We start from the raw sequence: 20177 nt of genomic DNA, 5'->3' as shown, positions 1-20177 counted from the left end.
GCAGGATTTAGAATTCCTTTCTTCGTCCTTGGTGGTATCGTTCTGTCGACCGTTGTCGTCAATTTCTTCTTGATGCCTAATCAAGGTTTGAATCTTTAAAACCAATAAAATGTGGATATTAAAAAAGGCTGATAGAGCGATTGCATTCAGTGGCCATCTTTGAGGTTTTGGTTTACTCAAGCGTAGTGTCCCTGTTGAACAAAACCACACACCTCAATAGATGCGCTGCAACTGACGATCTATAAAATATGAGGTACAAAATGGTGCCAAACTCGTGGGCGAAGATGCAATTCCCGAATCCGTGTAAACTTACCTCAAGCAATCTTGGATTCACGTCTGTTGTTTTACCGCCCTAATGGGAAGACAGCGCCCTCATTGGCTGAAAAAAATGACCAATCAATGTTAAGCTGCAGTTAGCATCAGATTATAACCCCGGACATCAGTGATTAAATAAAACACGTAAAGCACCAAATTTGTATTTGCATTAATCGTACATGGGGGTACCAGACCAAATTGGGCGCCAGATTCAGGTTGTTGTTCCCTGCCGACTCCGTGCAATGTTATTTACCATTTCTGATCAGGGAACGAGGCTGAGGAGTCTGGTTCTGTGAGCCGAGTGCTCAGCATACCTGCCGTCTGGATTGCTTTATTCGCCAACTTTGTTGGCTTTGCAGCCTACGCGTCCCTGCAGCCAACTCTGGCAATTTTTCTGGACGAGGTAATGGAGACAAAATTGACATTTTTTCAAATAACCTTTTTTTTAATTAAGATATGCAAGGTCTGTTTAAGTGGCAACGTTAAAATGGGCCATTCAGAGTTTTGATGATATCACCTTCGGTGTGTGTAAATTGTCTGTCCTTGTTACCGAGTTTAACCGCGCTTATGTTGTCACGTGACCACAAAAGTCGTGATCGTATTGGTCAATGCGCACTGTTTGATTAACAGGCAGGAAGAGTCCATCCCTACTCGAAAGTTTCCCGTAAAATACTTTTGAAGATTTTTTTTCTATACACATTTTATTTGATTAACACTTTCTTCTTGATAGCTTAACTTTAGTGTGATGGCGATAAGTCTGCTCTTTGTTAGCTTGGGTTTGGGCTACGGCTTATTCTCAGTGATCTGGGGTGCCATTGCGGACGCAAAGGTAAGAGCAAACGTTAATCGGCAGGGCTTGTGTGTGTGTGCTAAGACGTTACTTTCAATGACAATGGAAAGACAATGCATCGCTCCGAATTTGACACAAAATGTTCGAGATTATTTTGTAGCAGGATGTAACTTATTATAATTAGATGGAATTTTGCGTTGGGGTGATATCAATCAAATTAGGTTTTTGCCCTTCACCGACGTTTAAACACTGTATATTCAGTGTGTTACCTCCCAGTGAGAGTTGGAAAAAAATGACTCGGGTGGGACTCGAACCCACGACCTCCTGCTTTCTAGTGCAGATGTCTTACCACTCGACCACCGAGCTAACTGGATCGGTTGGCTGGTTTGGATCTGTTGTACATAGCAGCGGGTACCGCATAAACTATTATAAGTGGTGAAGGGCAAAAACCTAATTTGAAGGATATAACTTCATACTGATAATAATAATAACAATTATAAGAAAAAGCTCAATATTAAAACTGGGACTTTTTGTGTTAATTAATTTGAAAATTTTGATTTCCTCATGTCAGAAATGCGCTAGAACACTGATTGTAGTAGGTGCATCCAGCAGCGGGGGACTGTTTCTGCTGTTAGGGCTACCACAGATTTTGCACTTGCCTGTGTAAGTTTACCCTTCAAAAATCGGTTAATGTTAGGAACACCTCGAAACGCCTCACGCAGCGTTCCGTCCAGAACTGGTGCGTTATAGCAAACGTTCTTATATGGGAAAACTCGGTGTTTTCAGCAGTATGAACCAAAACAAGTTATTTCCTTTACGAACAAAACACGTTAGTCACAAAACGCGGAAGAGTTTTCAGATCGTTAAGTAACGTTCCTGTTTTAACACATTTGCGAACGTTCCTGTATAATTATCAGTCGGAACAGCTCGGAAAACGTTTACACACCTGAAACGTATCTCCTACAGGACTGGGGTACTTCCTGGCGTTACCATACCCATCGCAGCCGCAACGTTTTCCATGTTGGCTACTCCAACGTTCGTAGACATGTTACGTTCTGCAGAGTAAGTGCAATTACTACACTGTTTGTTTTTAACTCTTGTAGCCGTTTATAATAACACATTATTGCTACATAACTGAAGCACAGAAAACTGCTGAAAAAAACATTCTAAAAAAAAAAGCAAAAACAAAAACAGAAATAACAGCCATCAGTGTTTAAATGTCCTTAAAACCAAATTGGACTTGGTCAAAAAAATGATGCACTCGTTCAGAGTGATATGCATATGATATGCATATTTAATTCAGAGATATGGAATGCCTTTTTTTTGCTCACTTTGTGTTTAATGTATATATGTAATAGGCTGCTGTTTTTTGTTTAAAAAAATCAACAGGATGAATAACAAGTCCAAGTAGCTCAGTAAAGCTTGTACAGAAGTTACACTATTGTACTTGTGAAAACAGAAGTTTTCAATTGATTGGATTAATACAATGTATAACCTCAATCCTACAGGTGGTATGGCATACCGAGTGGATTAGGATTGACTGCTGTTATATCTGGCCTTTGGAACAGTGCGTACGCACTCGGGTAAGAGGGTCAATAAGCCACCGTTGGTGGCGCTGTTTGCTGAAAGCGAGGTCCTCGTGCTCTCTTTTTTTTCTGATAAGGATTTACCAAGCAAGGGGGAAAAGTCGCCAGTGTAAATCAATGGTGAAAGCTTACACAGCCTCGGTTTGGCCGAAAGTTTGAGCCAAAAAATCCCGCTTGCGCAGTGTGTACTTCCTTTGCAACTTTGCCAAATAGTGCCACCTACAGTTCGTGCACCGAATGCATTTTGCTAAAGATTTTTTTTATTTAGATACGACCATGTTCTCCACATGCTCCTTCTCCTCCTTCTTCATGCTGCCAACATAGTTACATAGTACCTGTATAAGTAAACTTAACAAAACATGAGAAAAAGGAACAGTTGATACAATAATTTGGTTACATACTTTTTCCATTGGCCTTTAAAGGGAATATACATCATTTGCTTTTGCTGTAATTTTCAGAAAAGGATGGAATTGGGGGGTTGGAAATATATAGAAAATATAGTTACACTGACTTTTTTGAGGTTGTGGGTCCGAAAATACTATAAAAACCAAGAAAAACAATCAATTTCCCGTAGTCTGGTTCCCTAACTCCATATAAGAAGAAACAGAGCAGTTTACATACATTGGGGAACTGTAAGGTCAGGGAACCAGTCTAGCTGGCTTGTACCCGTTCATAGGTGTGTAATCGATTGCAAACAAGTGCAATTGTCAATTGGGGCCAGTATTTGAAAATAAAGCCAGTCTTTTCCAACGCTGGTCGGCCGACCAGCGTTGGAAATTGATACAAAAATACCTTTAAATACTTTTCTTGAAAATGACACTATACCAGGTGCCATGATTTTACAGGATGCTTTACACTGTCATTCACTAACAGTCCAGCAAGGTATTTCAAATTGATTTGGTAGTTTTATTTTTTGATGTTTGCAAATGTTGTATTTTCCCTTTAATATGTGTATCATCCCACAAATACAGTAATTTCTTTCATACTAAAGATAGTGTATATCTCTTGAATGACCACCAGAAATGGACACAAATACATTTTGATTTATCCGATTAGCTCATTGACGGGCCCGTTGCTAGGGGGCGTCATCACAGAGTATTACGGGTTCGGCTATTCGATTATGACCATCGCTTGTACCTCTTTCGCTGTTTTGATCATCACGTGTCTTTTTGGCATCTGGGAGTTTCGATGCGGAAAAGGGTAGGTTGCACATAAACACTGAGAACGTAAAAGGAGGCAGTACTATATAGGTTAGTCCTTACAATGTCAACACTTATCTCCTGAGCGCCCCTATTTTCCGTTTTTAATAATCTAGAAACGTGGTACCGCAGTCGTAAGCAAACTTCAAACCCTGGTCCTGCTAAGGGAAACCGCAGCGGGGGATTAGCGACTAGACCAGCCGTCCACTGCGGCGATTATCACAGTTCTATTGAATTTATTTATACAGATCGGCGAGATGAAAATAACGCTGTGTGGAAGTCTTTACAAAGGTACATTGATGGGTGAAGCTGAAGTGTGTTGCTTGAATTGGAAGACGGGAGCATATACCCGTTTTGGGACAAAAGGTCTGTCGTTGACAAGCTGCAATATAATGCCCGTAGTTCTGAAAAGCTGTCGTTGTAAATGGGTTGAGAACAATGCTTTTCCTCGCATTGGGTCGGCCAAAATCGTCGTAACAGTCGAAGTCTCGTTATGTCCGTGCACGTAATAACCAAATATGTCCCAATAGTTATATACACACATTGATCGGGACTGGGAGAATGTGTTCGTTACAGTCGGGATATCGTTATGACCGAGCTCGTTATAACGGCAGTCGATTGTATTTGGCAATATAAACACAGACTTGAAATCTTGCATACCTTTATCCACAAGCACAAGCCGAACGAATAATGACGGTATATAGCGGCTGATAGCGCCCTCATGAGACAATTTATGGAGAACGAGGTCAGAATGGACCACCGTGATTGGAAACAACGTATGACTTCCTCAAACAAAGGTCATTTAAGCCGGTGAAGTGTGAATTTAAGACTCTTTTATGATATAAGCTCTGACAGAAGCTTCTACATATTACTTAATACTTGATGGTCGGATCGGTTGGTCTGATTTGTCTGTTTTTCTCGACAATTGGCCAACAGGTTTTTGCCATATTATGTGCCACCGGCGTCGCATTTTTCGGAGTCACATTTTTCGGTGTCGCCTTTTTAAGGTCTGACAGGGATCGTTTTAATCGATTTCTTCAGTGCAAGACTTTCCTGCATTCATGCAAGACTTATTCTTGCAACAGCCAGTGCTTATTGTGCACACGTACACGCGGGGTTTAACCAGTGGGTATAAAAGGAAACCGATTTTCATTGGAGTCTAATTTTCATATGACACAGCGTTCATTTCCGCACGTGACACTTCAGTTTGACTAACCCACAATTCTGTGCGTTTCCGAAAGAATATTCATATTGGACACAGACTTGAGATTTGTCTGCAACGTACACATTTGAGTCACGAGTTTTCTCACTCAAAATGTAATATCCACTGACATTACTCTGGACAATTGTAAGTTAAAAAGTCTTTTCATTAAGTGAAATTTGCAATCTTGAACATTATACAAGCAAAAGGTAAATCTGGCTCCTCTTAAAAACTTGTACATTTTGATTTGTATTTACCTTGTAGGAGGCGGGAACCACGCGAGGCTTTTTCTTCGGAGGACAACTCGAATGATCAGGAGATGAGACTACTGTCTTCAAAGTAGATTGGCAATTGGTATAACTGTATATTACCCATCTTGCTGCAAATGTCCAGCGTAACTGGAATGTTTTTGTTTCTTTTCGTTACATACTTTTATGGTTGAGTTTATCTGGGAGCCAACTGGACTTCCAAATATGGTTGTGCCCAAACTTGGGAGATGACATGGATTCAGGAATGATTATAAGCTCGCATGACAGGGGTAGTAACATCACACGCTTTTGTATTATTCAACTAAACTAGCGGGGTGGAGTCATACACGTACTGTACTTATGTTTACTTTGACCTCAATTTGCATGTTGACCACAAGTGGGCGTGGTAAGTCTTGTTGAAAACATGCAATATAAGACAATTACATTGCACCTGAAACAACAGTACAACAACCCATCAGTATCTAGTGCTGAATCAACTGTGCCAACAAAAGAGAAACATCTGGCATGTCTGGTAGGCCTATAGTCTCTATTTGTACACATTTCCTCATAATGTGCAACATATTGAAGACAATTATCCCTTAAAAAAATGAATTGAATCTTCAAACTTGGTTGGTGAAATACTGAGGACCTTTTTTTGCCAAATGAAATTGTTTGAGACTTCATGCTATCATTTTGCATGTTTTTCAGCACTCAAGCTCCCAGTCCGGGATAATATGAGCGATTTTGAACTAGGCTGTCTCGATACTGCTCCATAATCTTATAATGTAGGTCTTAATGATGAGTTTAGTGAAGAACCAACATGAGAAGTTTCATGCTTTAGTAACATTGTATCAGCTATTTGACTTTAATAGCCCCACTACTGCCGCTAAAGATTCAATTTGGGCGATTCACAATGCACTGCGCCACCAAGATTTTGCCACGGAGAGTTCGTTTTTCAAGGTCACAGACGACAAAACATGGCCCATTTGAACGAGTGTCAGTAGGAAACCTCCGCTAATTTGTTATAGATTAGGGCAAAGCGTTCTGCCGCCTTAGAAAAAAAACCTCGATATTGATAAAACGAAAAGAAAAGGGCAAACAGATACTCGAACTTTCTGGCCTGAAAAAAAACTAACAATTTCATATGTCCCGCGCTGCGAGTGACTATTTGAATCAACTTCAAAAGCTATAACACGTATCACACTTCTAAGATCTAGAGAACTCCGAATCTGTTTTAAGTAATTGAAAAGTCAGCTAAAATTTGAGAAATCACAAACGTTCACCTAAAATGTGACAGGATTGAGTCATAATGATATCTCCTCTGCAGCTTAAGAAAAGAAGTCCCATTGAATAATTTGTCGAACAATATTTTTAACAACCACTAAATTTGGTAATAATTATAGCAACAACAAAAAAAGAACTACACATAAACATGAAAATATAAAAATTACACATGACATTGTTTTCACGCCATAGCTTTTGTATGAGCTACCACCAATTGCTCTTGCTAGTGCACGTTGCATTCAAGCCAACAACAAACTTTACAATCTAAAGCAATTCTTACCAGCAGTAATCTTCCCAGAAAACTAATCCCTTTACTTGTCAAATGTCTACTTTCCGTTTTGCAAGCAGGAATATTGAAGTTGTTTGGTTTGAAAGCAATCGAGGTTTGGTGATAAGTCATGTTCAATACCATATTAACATTTAGATATAGTTTGCTCTTTTTAGGCATTATTTTACAGTTTTCAAATCGCAACTCATTCAAGGGGGTTTAAATATCACAATTAATATAACAGCTTTGTCTGCCGCCCAAACAAATAATATAGTTTTAACCAGTGAAAATAAAGTTTACTTCATATCCTTGCAGCATTGTAAACGTTACCATACATTACGATACACCTGTTACTAAAAAGTTCGTTCGAGATTTTGCACGAGCGATGTCCTGGTTTGTAGTTTATAAATAAGTTGATTTTCATCGATATTTATTGCACGTCATTTTGGTACAACTGTCTTATTCAACTATGAGCTATTTTGTTAACCAAATTTGGTCTGATCAACAAAATCTAGTAAAAATAAATGCAGCATAATTCAGTTGGAAGCATTCCGATTCGTCCTAAATTCGGTAAACTCGTCTTCTGTGGTGATGGGCAATGATTTGAATAAAGCAATTATTTTATTTATTGTGTTGGTCATTCATATCAATATTGTTGTCATCGAATTTCGTTTCTGGTAATTTGTGTGATACAAGTATTAAAATAGGTAAGAAAACCTTTACAAAATCTTGCCAAAGCTAATCTTAAAAAATCGCGAAAGCAATGTACAATGCAAGGCTAGTGCGAACAATATTTAGACTGATAAAACGTGCACAATTAGATTGATATATGACATTTTTTTCACTCTATATCTTCTGTACGATTTACCGCCATAGATAAACACCAAACAACAGTACTTGCGAGCATTAATCGCATTCAAAACAAATTATGCCTTCGACCATGTTCATAATTTCGAAGAAAGTTGACGAATTGCCTAATCATTAACTGTCACGTACCAGTTTTACTATTCCAAAACAGAAGTGACTTTCTGACAAAACTAACCCCTTGACTTGTCAAATTTCTGATTTCAGTTTTGCAAGCAAGATTGTTTAAGTGGTGTGGTTCAAAAGCAATCCAGGCTTGGTGATAAGTCATGCTCGATACCACATTAAAATGTAAAATTAAAAAGATACAGTTTGCTTTACATGCATTATCTTTCAGTATTCGAATCTTACTCAATCGAAGAGTTCTATAAATATCAAAATTAATAAACCAGCTTTGTCTGCCGCTAAAAAGAAAACAATATTTTTAACCTGTCGCGCAAAAATGAAAATAAAGTTTACTTCATATCCTTGCAGAATTGAAAACGTAGACAACTTTCTGAACGTTGATCACTTGAATCAATATGTAAAGGTTACCATTCATTACGATATAACTGAAACGTTCTTTCCTGAATCACCGAACTGCATCACTTAAAGTTGTTGGCATGCAGCACTAAATCAACTTTAAAATATAAAATAGTTAACACAAGAGAACACGGACTATGTTATGAGTAAATATGTTTTAAAACGTCAACAACAAATTTGAAGATTTACAAACGATCATCTGAAACTCGGGCTGAATGTACGTTAATTCAAGATAAAATTATGTTGTCGAATCACGGAGAACCAGATTCTATAAGTGCAAGATTGTGCAAATAATGTTAATACTTCTAATCTGTGCTCAATCAGATTGATACATGATAATTTTTTCAGACTCAATTGCTGATTTTATGAGCTACCACCTCAGAAAAAAAATACACCAAACCTTGGTCCTTGCCACCGTACATCGCATTCAAATCAAATTATAGCTTCAAACCTCACAATAACTTTGACTAATTTTACGAATTACATAATCAGTAACTACCACTAATATACGAAGTTTATTTTAACACAACCAATATTGTTTTACTTTCCAACCAAACAAATTCGATTATCTAATTACAATTTTGCCAGCGATATTATTAAATGGGAGTGGTCCAAAAGCGATCGAGGCTTAATAAAAAGTAAGTGTTGACACAACAATATTAATGAACATTTAAAATTACAAGTAGATAGCGTTTGGCATTTACAAGCTTCTCTTGTACAGTTTTTAATTAAAAACCTTATATAAAAAAATATATATATTTTCCTCCAAAAGGTGATAGCAATGTTAGCATTATATCTATGCAAGCAAGTAACAGCCAGCTAAGAGATGCTGTCATCTTATTAAGGGGATGTTTTGTAGGTTTAATTACTCTGTTTAAGACCGCTTGGAGTCTGGGTGCTGATAATTACCCAAGCCTAATTCATACCGACCAACCACATATTTATTCCCATTCATAAATACCTTTTCGTTCAAGAAATCTAAAATTTTCAGTCACAAAACCCCGATTTTGTTCAACAAGTTCACTTCATGTTTTTGGAACATCCCTCTAGCTAAATAATGGAGTGTCCAGCTCGCAAATAAGATGTAAACAAGACCTTTTATGGAGATTGGCGCGCACGTCGCGCGTACTGCGCGGTGTCGCGCAGATTGCATTCACCTGGGGCGTTTCGTTGTGAATTAAGGACTACAAAATACTGACTCACTGGTAGTATTGCGCATGCCTACATGAGGATTGTGAATGTTCAACCAATAAAACAATAAAAGGCACAGGATTTTTAGGAGTCGAAATTTCATGTGACACTGGAAAAGTGTTTTAGACCAGCTAGCCATGTCTTTACCATCCGTTAAGACCGGCCACGTGACGGGCTTTCGACCAATAGGAATGGCTAAACTGTCTTAGGTGTTTATGAATTAATGTTAATCGTTTACATTAAAGGGAAAATACAACATTGGCAAACATCAAAAAATAAAACTACCAAATCATTTTGAAATACCTTGCTGGACTGTTAGTGAATGACAGTGTAAAGCATCCTGTAAAATCATGGCACCTGGTATACTGTCATTTTCAAGAAAACTGGTATTTTTGTATCAATTTCCAACGCTGATCGGCCGATCAGCGTTGGAAAAAACTGGCTTTTTTCCCAAATACTGGCCCCAGTTGACCATCACACTTGTTTGCAATCGATTACACACCTATGAACGGGTACAAGCCAGCTAGACTAGTTCCCTGACCTTACAATTCCCCAATATATGTAAACTGCTCTGTTTATTCTTAAATGGAGTCAGGGAACCAGACTACAGGAAAATGATTGTTTTTCTTGGTTTTTATAGCATTTTCGAACCCAAAACCTCAAAAAAGTCAGTGTAACTATATTTGCTATATATTTCCAACCCCCCAATTCCATCCATTTCTGAAAATTACAGCAAAGGCAAATGATGTATATTCCCTTTAATCATTAAACATATATTTTTTTGGTTGAACGTTCATAATACTCTCGTACATAAGCATGCACAATACTACCAGTGAGTCAGTATTTTATTGTCCTAAATTCACAACACAACGCCCAGGTGCATTCTGCGCGCCATCGCTCAGTACGCGCGACGCGCGCGCCAATCTCCTTTTAAGGTAGGGAGTTGTAGAGGGACAATCCATATTATAGTCAGAGTGGTGTTTGATGCAACATGAACTACCCAGCAGGCATTTTTGGTCGATTTAACGTCTATCTGACGTCAGATTCCGACCAACTCCGACGTTGTTTTTTGGTTGCCGTAGCGGTTGTAAGTGTAAGTTTTTTAGACGTTGAAAACATGACCAAATTCTAACGTCGATATGTGGTCAAAATTGTGACGTCGGTCTGACCATGATTAACTGCTAATCATGACCGAAAACTAACGTCCGATTATAGTCAAATTATGACGTCAGTCTGACCATGATTAACTGGTTACATGGACGTCTACAGGACGTCAGATTGTTGGTTGAATTTAGGTCAGAATATGGTTGAAAAAGTAGGTTATTTAGACGTCGAAAACCTGACCGAAATCTAACGTCCATATATAGTCAAATTATGACGTCAGTCTGACCATGATTTGTCTGGTTGAATGGACGTCGACAGGACGTCGCGGTTGAAGTTATTTAGACGTCGAAAAATGACCAAATTATAATGTTTGTGTGAGGTCAAAATTGACGTCTATCTGACCGTCGTAATAACGTCCTTTCAATGTTTGAATTCCATGATTGAAGTTAGGTCAGTACATGGTTGCAAATGTTATTTTTGTAGACATTGAATACTGTTATTTCGGTTGTGTTTAAAATCAAACGGTTGTGTAATATATGAAGCTAGCAACCTGTTGTGTAAACCGTTGTTTACACAACTTGTGTATAATATTACACAACTTGTTCATTTTTTTTTTCATAAACTGGTTGGCTAGGTTCTTATAGTACACAACCGAAATAACAGTGACAAAAAGTAAGTTTTCTAACGTTAATCAATATTCAAAATAGTGGCGTCAGTCTGACAGGCTTAAATAATGTCAATTAGACGCTTCAAATGTTCAATGTTAATAGGCCGATCAATGTTGGCATCAGATTTCATTACCACGCGGAATCACAACCAACACAGACATGATCTCTAATCTCTTTTGTGAATATTTGTGCAGGTATAGAAGACATCAGGCGGTTGATGTTGATCCTGATGGTACATGGGGCCACGTAAAGTAGGGCTTGGGTAGTGTATTCGTCTCCCTCAACTGACCAAAGCAGAGAGCTGGAAAAGGGGAAAAATGAACAACATTGTTAATTTTCTTGAATACCAACACATTTTTCAAATAATGGTGACTCGTAAATAATTAAAACAAAACAGATTCTTTGAACTTACAGCAGCAGTTTAATTTTTAGAAATCCAAAAAAAGTATTAAAAATAATTCTTACATGTATGAAGAAGACAAGTCGAAGCATAGGCCTATTTTAATTCTAATGGGCGATTTCATGCGATTCCAAGAAACGAATTTTACTGAAATTAATTAATGAAGAATTTAAAATTGCAAGCACCGTAACTTTCTTTACAAGGATAAAAATTAACATTAATAGCGCCGTCGTACGCCGTGTTTCTAAGCGCTTTGCAAAGACTACAACAAACCAATTTTATAGTAAATACTGGTATTAATAAAACATGAAATAGAGTACACGACAAAAGAAAAGTGGCATAATGTATCGTTATACGTGATTCCCAAACTCTGAACACCGTAAACTAGATTGAAAACGTATTTGTCTCAAAATATCAGCATCAAAATGAAAGAGACGTTTCGATCGTTTGAGTTAGTGATGGATGCGGAATATGTTGCGGGGCGGTTAAATTCACAATAAATTTAATATTCTAAATCTTCAATCAACACAGTACGTGTGGGAAGTCGTCTCATAATGAGATATGCTTTAGAATAACCTCATTTTTCCTAGGCCTAAATAAAGATTGGACGTTATGATAGAAAGCAGGTAGAACTAGCATGACTGCTGATTAGTTTGGATTTTCTACATCTTCAATGTTTAAACAAAGGGCATCGTTAGTGTAACTTTCTTTTTAAGATAAGGAATGACAATAGCATCCAACATCTAGTCTAACATTAATAACTTTCTACAATGAAGTTAAGGTATTTTGATGGAATTTTAAAGTTACAACTGACATGACTAGTAGGGTACATAATAATAATAAAGATACAATTTCCAAACTATTGACCTTCAAAGAAATTGCAAATCACTAACTCGGAAACATTCGCGTTTGAAACTTACCATTTTCAGACATGGCAAAATCAGATCATCTTGCTTGCGGTTAAATCAAAATCTTGACTTGTGCTTGTCCTATACATCTTGATGTCGTATCTTGACTTGGATTTATAGATCAGGGGTGGGAACATCTCCAATGTTAACTGCACTCCATCGCAGAACCGAATCTTGACAATATTGTGCACAAAAGGTGCCAAAAACCTTGTTCATTTTGGGCCAACATGTCTCTTCCCAAAGCTGCTTCAGTTGTGACTGTTGGTTTAACGGATGATTCAAACTGGCCAGACTCGTACAGCAGTGGAGTTCGTTGGAATGCAAGGTCACGCACAGGGCATACATATGCTTACGTGTAGGCCTAATACGTTTTGGCTATATTTTTTTTTCGCGCGCCGCACTTGGCTCTGGGCCAGGTAATTATAATAAGCGCGCACTGCGGCTAAGTGGAAAAATCTTCAAAATGGACGATATATTTCGGTTAAAACAATGATGATAACGATTGGACATCAAATTTATATCCATCAGCTAGGTGACCATAATTCAACGTCTTTTTTTAGTCGTTCGATAATTTCGTTTGGGAATTACTACGTTGCACATGCATTCCGGTTTAATGACTTTTTTATTTGCTGAATAAATTAAGCGAAAAATAGACGTTATATTTTGGTCGAAACCATGACACTGTCGACGTAATGTAAATAACCAACAGCCGACCACAATTCAACGTTGAGTTGCTGAAAAGACGTCAGAAAACGGACGTTATATTTTAGGTAAAACCATGACATAACAATGACGTTAAATATTGTAACCATCCACTGACCAAAAATCAACGTAATTAATTGATTCGTTGAAATAACGTTAGAAAACGGACGTAATATCATGGTTGAAAACATGACCTAATAACGACGTCAAATATTATAACCAGCAGCCGACCACAATTCAACGTCGCTTTGTAAGATGTTGAAATGACGTCAGATAATGGACGTTGTGTTTTGGTTGAAAGCATACGACGTCAGATATTATAACCAACAGCCAACCACAATACAACGTCGATTTGAGTCATTGGAACGACGTTAGAAAACGAACGTAATATCATGGTTAAAAACATGACTTAAAAATGACGTCAAATATTATAACCAGCGGCTGACCATAATCCAACGTCATTTTTGAGTCGCTGAAAAGACGTCAGAGAACTGACGTTATAGTTTGGGTAAAACCGTGACTTAATAATGACGTTAAATATTATAACCATCAAACGACCGGAAAACAACGTCATTATTTGATTCGTTGACACGACGTTAGCAAACGGACGTAAAATAATGGTTAAAAACATGACCAAATAACGACGTCATATATTATAACCAACTGCCGACCATAATTCAACGTCACTTTTTGAGTCGTTGAAAAAACGTCAAAAACGGACGTTGCATTTTAGTCAAAAGCATGACATAAGTACGACGTCGGATATTATAACCGACGGCCAACCATAATTCAACGTCGTTTTTTGAGTTGTTAAAACGACGTTAGAAAGCAAACGTCATATCTTGGTTGAAAACATGACATAATTGCGACGTCGCGAAGGGAAACGCAAAAATAACAATAATACAACGTTGTTTTTCAGTCAGTTGTATAGACGTTGACAAAACAACGTCATACCATGGTTGAAATTACGTTTGGTAATATTCCCGACCAAATTCCAACTATATTTCGACGTTGTTGTTACGTTAAATTCTGACGTTAAATTGTCGACACTAAAGCAACGTCTGGCAGACGTCATAATGACAACGTCGGCTTTTGGTCGACTAAAACAACGTTGATTTTCGGTTATGTATGGTTGATCCGACGTTGCGACCATAAAACAACCATTATACAACGTCAGTCTGACGGTCGGTGCCTGCTGGGTAGAGGGACAATCCATATTGTAGTCAGCGGGGTGTTTGATGCAACATGAAGCAAATTTGTTGAGCAAAATGGTTAGCAATGTCTAGTTTGGACTTGTTTTGATGTTTGGACGGAAACTATTTTTGTTTGACCAAAAAGGTATTTATGAAAGGGAATGTATGTTCGGTCGGTATTAAACACTCTGTTTAAGACCGGTTGGAATCTGGAAGGGTGATAATTACCCGAGGCGAATACCGGTTGGAGTCTGGATGGGGGATAATAACCCTCGGCTTCGCCTCGGGTAATTATCACACTTCCAGACTCCAACCGGTCTTAAACAGAGTGTTATTATACCTCCCGAACACACACTTATTCCCTTACTAATAAACCCTGCGCTGAGCGCTCAAAAATATCTCGGTCTAAGTAAACAAACGGCTAAAGCCACATTCTGAAAAGCTCATAAAATTCCTCGGAGAACATTATTCTTTTGCTCAACTACACAAAGCTATTTAACGAAGTTGAAGTTAGTTTGTTTTAGCTAAAAATGTTGGTTTATTTTGGATGAACTCGTCCACCCTTACCTCAAAACAGACAAATGAATAATAACCTTTATTCTAGTTCAGTTACGGCTGGTGTCGAACCTCCGTCCTTCAGAGTTCCAACTCGTCGGTTCTCCACCAGAGTGGTCTCCTTTTTGGCCACTATATTTGTTCTCTGTCGCTTTTTATAAGCCGCTTTTCATACGTCGAAAGTCTGTTGTTACATGAGTATTTCAAAGCAATAGTTGATTAGTAATTTCACTAATCAATCGTAAAAAAAAAATGAATTCATTATACACCGCATTCAACTAATCATCAGAGTAAAGAGATTTTGCCTAAGCGATGTCCCGGCTTGTAGTTGAATTCCACCGATATATATTGCACAGCATTTTGGTATAACTGTCTTATTGAATCCGGTCGCTATTTGAGAGAATTCAGAGTGTTTTTGCTTTGACACTGAACAAATAAGTCCGATAAAAAAAAAATAGTCAGATTCATTAAGTTTCAGTCACATCTCCACCAATGTGTCTATAGCAGTAATCTGTTTTTCGAGTAATGCATGCTCAAGCAACTGAACTTTGGCATTAGTGGAAAAACGTTTGAATACCTGATACAATCTTGTTTGCTAAGTGCTTATCGTGATAATAAGCATACAAAATATGTTCAATTGCTGGTTGTTCGCATTTGCATTCATGTCACATCTTGACTAAAGTTTAATGCCCTAAAAAAATTCAAAGTGGTAACAACAGTGAATTCGGAGACACGCTTTACGCGTTTTTGTTTTAATTTGGTGTTGTTAATGAATGTGGATATATATCACGTCGTTTTAGGTTGACGGTCAAAGTGAAATAACGCGTTTAAGTAATCTCATATTGCTAATCGAGTCTTCATATCGCACTTTTTCAAGGAATAAAGTTCACCCCTCCATAAAACCCATGTTATGCCTCGCCTATCTCCATTCTGTTCCCATGATGAGTTAAAATACAAACCGTTCAGGTTTGACTGAGAACACGCCACATACCACCAAGCTCCATGCACGTCCTCTGCGCAGTTAATGATCGATACCAAGTCATTGTCGTTGTCCCTCGTTGAAAATGGCCAATGACTGTGGAATGTCAGTGAGTCTCCGGCCGTACTGTCCGCATTGTACGAATCAAAACTCAGACTGTAATCATCTCCTAAGATCCGGAAATCTCCGTACTCAGCCCAGGCCGTGTTGCCATCCCAGTCCTCCAAATCGATTCGAAGGTCCCAAGATCCAGTAGAATTACTCAAGGTGCGCAAGTTGTCGTTGCCGAGCCAAAACTCACCAGCCAAGTCCCCAAAGCCCACGCGGTAGTCAGCCCAGCCGCGGTAGAAGTCGACACTGCCATCCTGACGCCTCTGAATGACAAGCCAGCCTCCACCGTCTGTCTCCATGTTGCAGTACACCCTTAGACCATCTGCGAATCCCGCAGGGAATATCGTATAGATACCGCTCACGCTGTAACCTGCCTTCAGTAAACTCTGGCAATCGCTGTAAGCCGCTACGGAGACCTCAGGTGTGCCTCCATGACCATCGAAGTACACGCTCCCGTAGTCTGCAACCAAATTGTTTGGCACATCGACTCCCGTAACATTGTTCATATCACACCTGCGATTGTTCTTGAAGTAATTGACTGATTTGCAAGCTTGCCAAGAGTGGCACCGGCTCACACAGCCGACAAGAGTACCAACTCTATTCGACCAAATTGTGGCATTTCTTAGTGCTCGATTTTCAGCAGCATTGAATTCCTGTGAGAGTGCATGACCACAAGAGGTACCTTGAGACGTGGGCAAGCTTAAAAAGAAAGTATAAAACCAAAGACAGGTGACAAGTACCTGTCTACGTGAGCGACTCAAAACCCGAACCTCCTCCATTTTGCCGTCAACGCAAAGTGATAGTTGGAATTCCAGCGAAACACGTAGCATATTTCCAAGTGAAGGTATCTCCATGGCATCAATCAATTGTTATTAGAACCTTGGTCGTGATATTGACAGCCACCAGTCTTCAACGCTCCTGGCTCGCTCGATTACTCCTCGTCTCCGAGCACGTTCCGAAACAAATAAACCTGAATCAAACCACAGGACATATTGATCACGTTGAGACGTATACGAATACGTACAATGATGTATTGTCCCGATTCTGTTCGTACTCTAGCTGTAGCGATGGTTCTCTTGTCGTATCGACCAACTTACATCTTTGATCAAGTAACCATAACAACGGGTTAACAAATGATTACCTCAAAGGAAACGCTATTCTGCCGCACTCGTCCTCTCCAGTTACTCATGCACAGTTACATGCATTTTATGCTCCTACCAAAGACAGGTGACAAGTACCTGTCTACTTGAGCGACTCAAAGCCCGAACCTCCTCCATTTTGACGTCAACGCAAAGTGATAGTTGGAATTTCAGCGAAACACATAGCATAATATTTCCAAGTGAAGGTATCTCCATGGCATAAATCAATTGTTATTAGAACCTTGGTCGTGATATTGACAGCCACAGGTCTTCAACGCTCCTGGCTGGCTCGATTGCTCCTCGTCTCCGGGCACGTTTCGAAACAATAAACTTGATTCAAACCAACGGACATAATGTTGTGGCGTATACGAGTGAGTGCATTGATGTATTGTCCCGATTGTGTTCGTACCTCTATGGAAATGGTTCTCATATTGTATCGATCAACTTGGATCTTTGGTCGAGTAACCATAGCAACGGGTTAAGAAATGATTACCTCAAAAGAAAAGATTACCATGCTGCACTCCTCCTCTACAGTTACCCATGCATAGTTAAATACATTTTATGTTCCTACATTTACCTTTTATTTATTACATGTCTTGGCCCAGGGTTTGATGTATCCTTCATTTTTATTCAACAAGAGGCGCAGCGCTCTTCAGAAATATGGTTATATATTTTATTAAAACATCTCGCCAATGAGCTGACATAAAACGCGTTTTGCTGTCATCTTCTGAAAATTCTAAAATCAGGTAGGCAAAGTAAGACATCTAGCGCTCATTTACAAATTAATGACATCCGATGCAAGCACTATAGTGATACAAGATCTACTACCAAAATTGTAACATTCAGGGAACTGTGTGGTTTTTCGCTATTTTACATTTCGAGAGTACTCTTATATTTTCAAAGAGAAAAAAAAGTCACTCCATTCGACGCGTTAAAGATTGAAATTAATTCAATCGAATAGATGGAGTTTTAGTTGGTTAGTTTTGTCAGAGTATTTCAACCTGAATTTAAAGGGATTTTTATTCTAAATCGTTTAAGTTTTATTCTTCGGAAATTATTGAGTAGCCTGTGCGTATTGACACGCGTTTTAAGGGTAAGGACATCTAAATCAGAGGTAATAATATCCAATTTCAAATAGTTAAACTTGTGACCAGATATTAAAACTAGAATTTGAGAATAAACTATACTTAAAAGAACTACCACTGTCAAAATTCGAATGAATTTACTCAGTTGGAGTGAATTTGTACTCGAAGCGAAGTTTGCCTTGGAATAGTTTTAAGAAAGTATCAATCGTACTCGAAATTTACCATGAGGAAAATAGTAACTTTTCGACACTAGGTGGCAGCAGACACGTTAACCCCTTTCTGAAAAGATACCAATTTAATTATAGTCAGAGCATTATCCCTATAAAGTCTTTGAAAGTGAATTCACTGCAGGCGAACAGAAAAAGAGTAACTATCATTACATCTTTCCTGTTTAGTTTATTATCAAACATGCTGAAGATTTGATATGTTTGTGCTATTTTCGAGCCATCCCCTGCTCAAACGAATTTGCTTTCTAGCAAAACATGTTTTTTTCTTCACTTTCGTATGCGAATCATTGGATTTGCGGTCCGACAATAATTCAGTTGACACTGGTTTCTCCGGTAATGCATGGACCAGGAATCGCATGGCAAATCTATTTTTTCTCTCAAAAACTACCCAAAGTGTGAGCATCTTTAGAGGCAAGTAAACGCCTTCAATACAAAAACAAATGTAATAGTATCTTTCAGTTAAAACAGCAATAAATGACAGGTAATTTCTTAAACATGACCGCAATTAAACACAATAATGTTTAAGCAGCCTATAAATAGTTCAAATAACGTCGAATTTTCATGCCACATCTTTTCAGCGAGTAGGAATATCCTTTCCAAGAACTCCAAATGATGCCTTGAAAATTGATATGTAAAGGCGCATAAAAATACATACCGTTCAGGTTTGAATCAGAACACCACATGTACCAACAAGCTCCTTTATCATCCTCTGCGTTTTATTACCAGAGTCATTGTCCTTGTCCTTTGTTGAAAACGGCTTGTGATTATGGTTAGCCAATGAGTCTCTGGCCGTGCTATTAGCATTGTACGAATCAAAACTCAGACGGTAATCTTGTCCAGAGATGAGCCGGAAATATCCGTACTCGGCCCAGGTTGTGTTGCCGTCCCAGTCCTCCAAATCGATTCGAAGATCCCAAGATCCAGAAGAATTACTCAAGGTGCGCAAGTTGTCGTTGCCGAGCCAAACCTCACCAGCCAAGTCCCCAAAGCCCACGCGGTAGTCAGCCCAGCCGCGGTAGAAGTCGACACTGCCATCCTGACGCCTCTGAATGACAAGCCAGCCTCCAAGGTCGGTCTCCATGTCGCAGTACACACTCAGACCATCTGCAAATCCCCCCTAGGGAATATCGTATAGATACCGGTCACACTGTAACCTGCCTCCAATAAACTATGGCAATCGCTGTAAGCCGCTACGGAGAACCCAGATGTGTCGCCATTACCATCGAAGTACACGCTGGCCTAGTCGGCAACGAAGTTATTTGGGGCATCGACTCGTGTGACATTGTTGAGATGGTATACTCGATTGAGTTGATAGTAGTTAACTGATTTACACGCACGTAACGAATGACACTTGCTGACACAAGTGACACGACTACCAATTGAACCCGACCAGATGGTGGCATTTGTCAGTGCTCGATTTTTAGCAGCAACGAACGCTTGTAACAGTGGCTGGGTGCAAATGGTTTCTCCAGACACGTCCATTATAAAACCGATACAAACGAATGCTAAACAAAAAACTAGTCCTCGTTTAGAGGAGCTCTTAACAGAAAGTGCTCCATCCATGGCGGCAGAATGAGTTCTGGAAAGACCAGTCTCGAAACACAAGCAATTTATAACAGTTACTTCACGGAGTAGCTT

The 20177-nt window shown here is 38.9% G+C and overlaps 2 protein-coding genes across 2 annotated transcripts; one reads left to right on the top strand and one right to left on the bottom strand.

The window, feature by feature from the left end:
• Window positions 1-1057: 1057 nt before the first annotated feature.
• Window positions 1058-6305, top strand: LOC119725250. The gene is made up of 6 exons (XM_038196593.1): window positions 1058-1144; window positions 1677-1768; window positions 2072-2167; window positions 2614-2688; window positions 3748-3891; window positions 5356-6305. The coding sequence occupies exons 1-6, from the start codon at window positions 1061-1063 to the stop codon at window positions 5432-5434; spliced, it is 570 nt and encodes a 189-aa protein (XP_038052521.1). The 5' UTR covers window positions 1058-1060; the 3' UTR covers window positions 5435-6305.
• Window positions 6306-11446: 5141 nt separating this feature from the next.
• Window positions 11447-19620, bottom strand: LOC119725972 (fibrinogen-like protein A). The gene is made up of 3 exons (XM_038197598.1): window positions 19227-19620; window positions 15958-16548; window positions 11447-11541 (listed from the first exon to the last, which is right to left on the bottom strand). Exons 1-3 carry the CDS (start codon window positions 19618-19620, stop codon window positions 11447-11449), a joined length of 1080 nt encoding a protein of 359 aa, XP_038053526.1.
• Between the last annotated feature and the right edge of the window lie 557 nt (window positions 19621-20177).

This window comes from Patiria miniata, unplaced genomic scaffold, assembly GCF_015706575.1.
Source record: "Patiria miniata isolate m_02_andy unplaced genomic scaffold, ASM1570657v1 HiC_scaffold_19, whole genome shotgun sequence".
Taxonomy (NCBI): domain Eukaryota; kingdom Metazoa; phylum Echinodermata; class Asteroidea; order Valvatida; family Asterinidae; genus Patiria; species Patiria miniata.
Note: the sequence above shows the minus strand (reverse complement) of the source record. Positions and strands in the feature narration are given on the sequence as shown.

Excerpts from the sequence above, each read along its gene's own strand:
- LOC119725972 (XM_038197598.1), bottom strand. The coding sequence starts at position 19,620 with ATGGAGACCGACCTTGGAGGCTGGCTTGTCATTCAGAGGCGTCAGGAT. Across the intron at positions 16,549-19,226 it reads GATGATAAAGGAGCTTGTTG|ACTACGGGAGCGTGTACTTC; the intron begins GTACATGTGGTG and ends ATTTGGTTGCAG. Across the intron at positions 11,542-15,957 it reads TTCTCAGTCAAACCTGAACG|CTCTCTGCTTTGGTCAGTTG; the intron begins GTTTGTATTTTA and ends CCCCTTTTCCAG.
- LOC119725250 (XM_038196593.1), top strand. The coding sequence starts at position 1,061 with ATGGCGATAAGTCTGCTCTTTGTTAGCTTGGGTTTGGGCTACGGCTTA. Across the intron at positions 2,689-3,747 it reads AACAGTGCGTACGCACTCGG|CTCATTGACGGGCCCGTTGC; the intron begins GTAAGAGGGTCA and ends TTATCCGATTAG. Across the intron at positions 3,892-5,355 it reads GAGTTTCGATGCGGAAAAGG|GAGGCGGGAACCACGCGAGG; the intron begins GTAGGTTGCACA and ends TTTACCTTGTAG.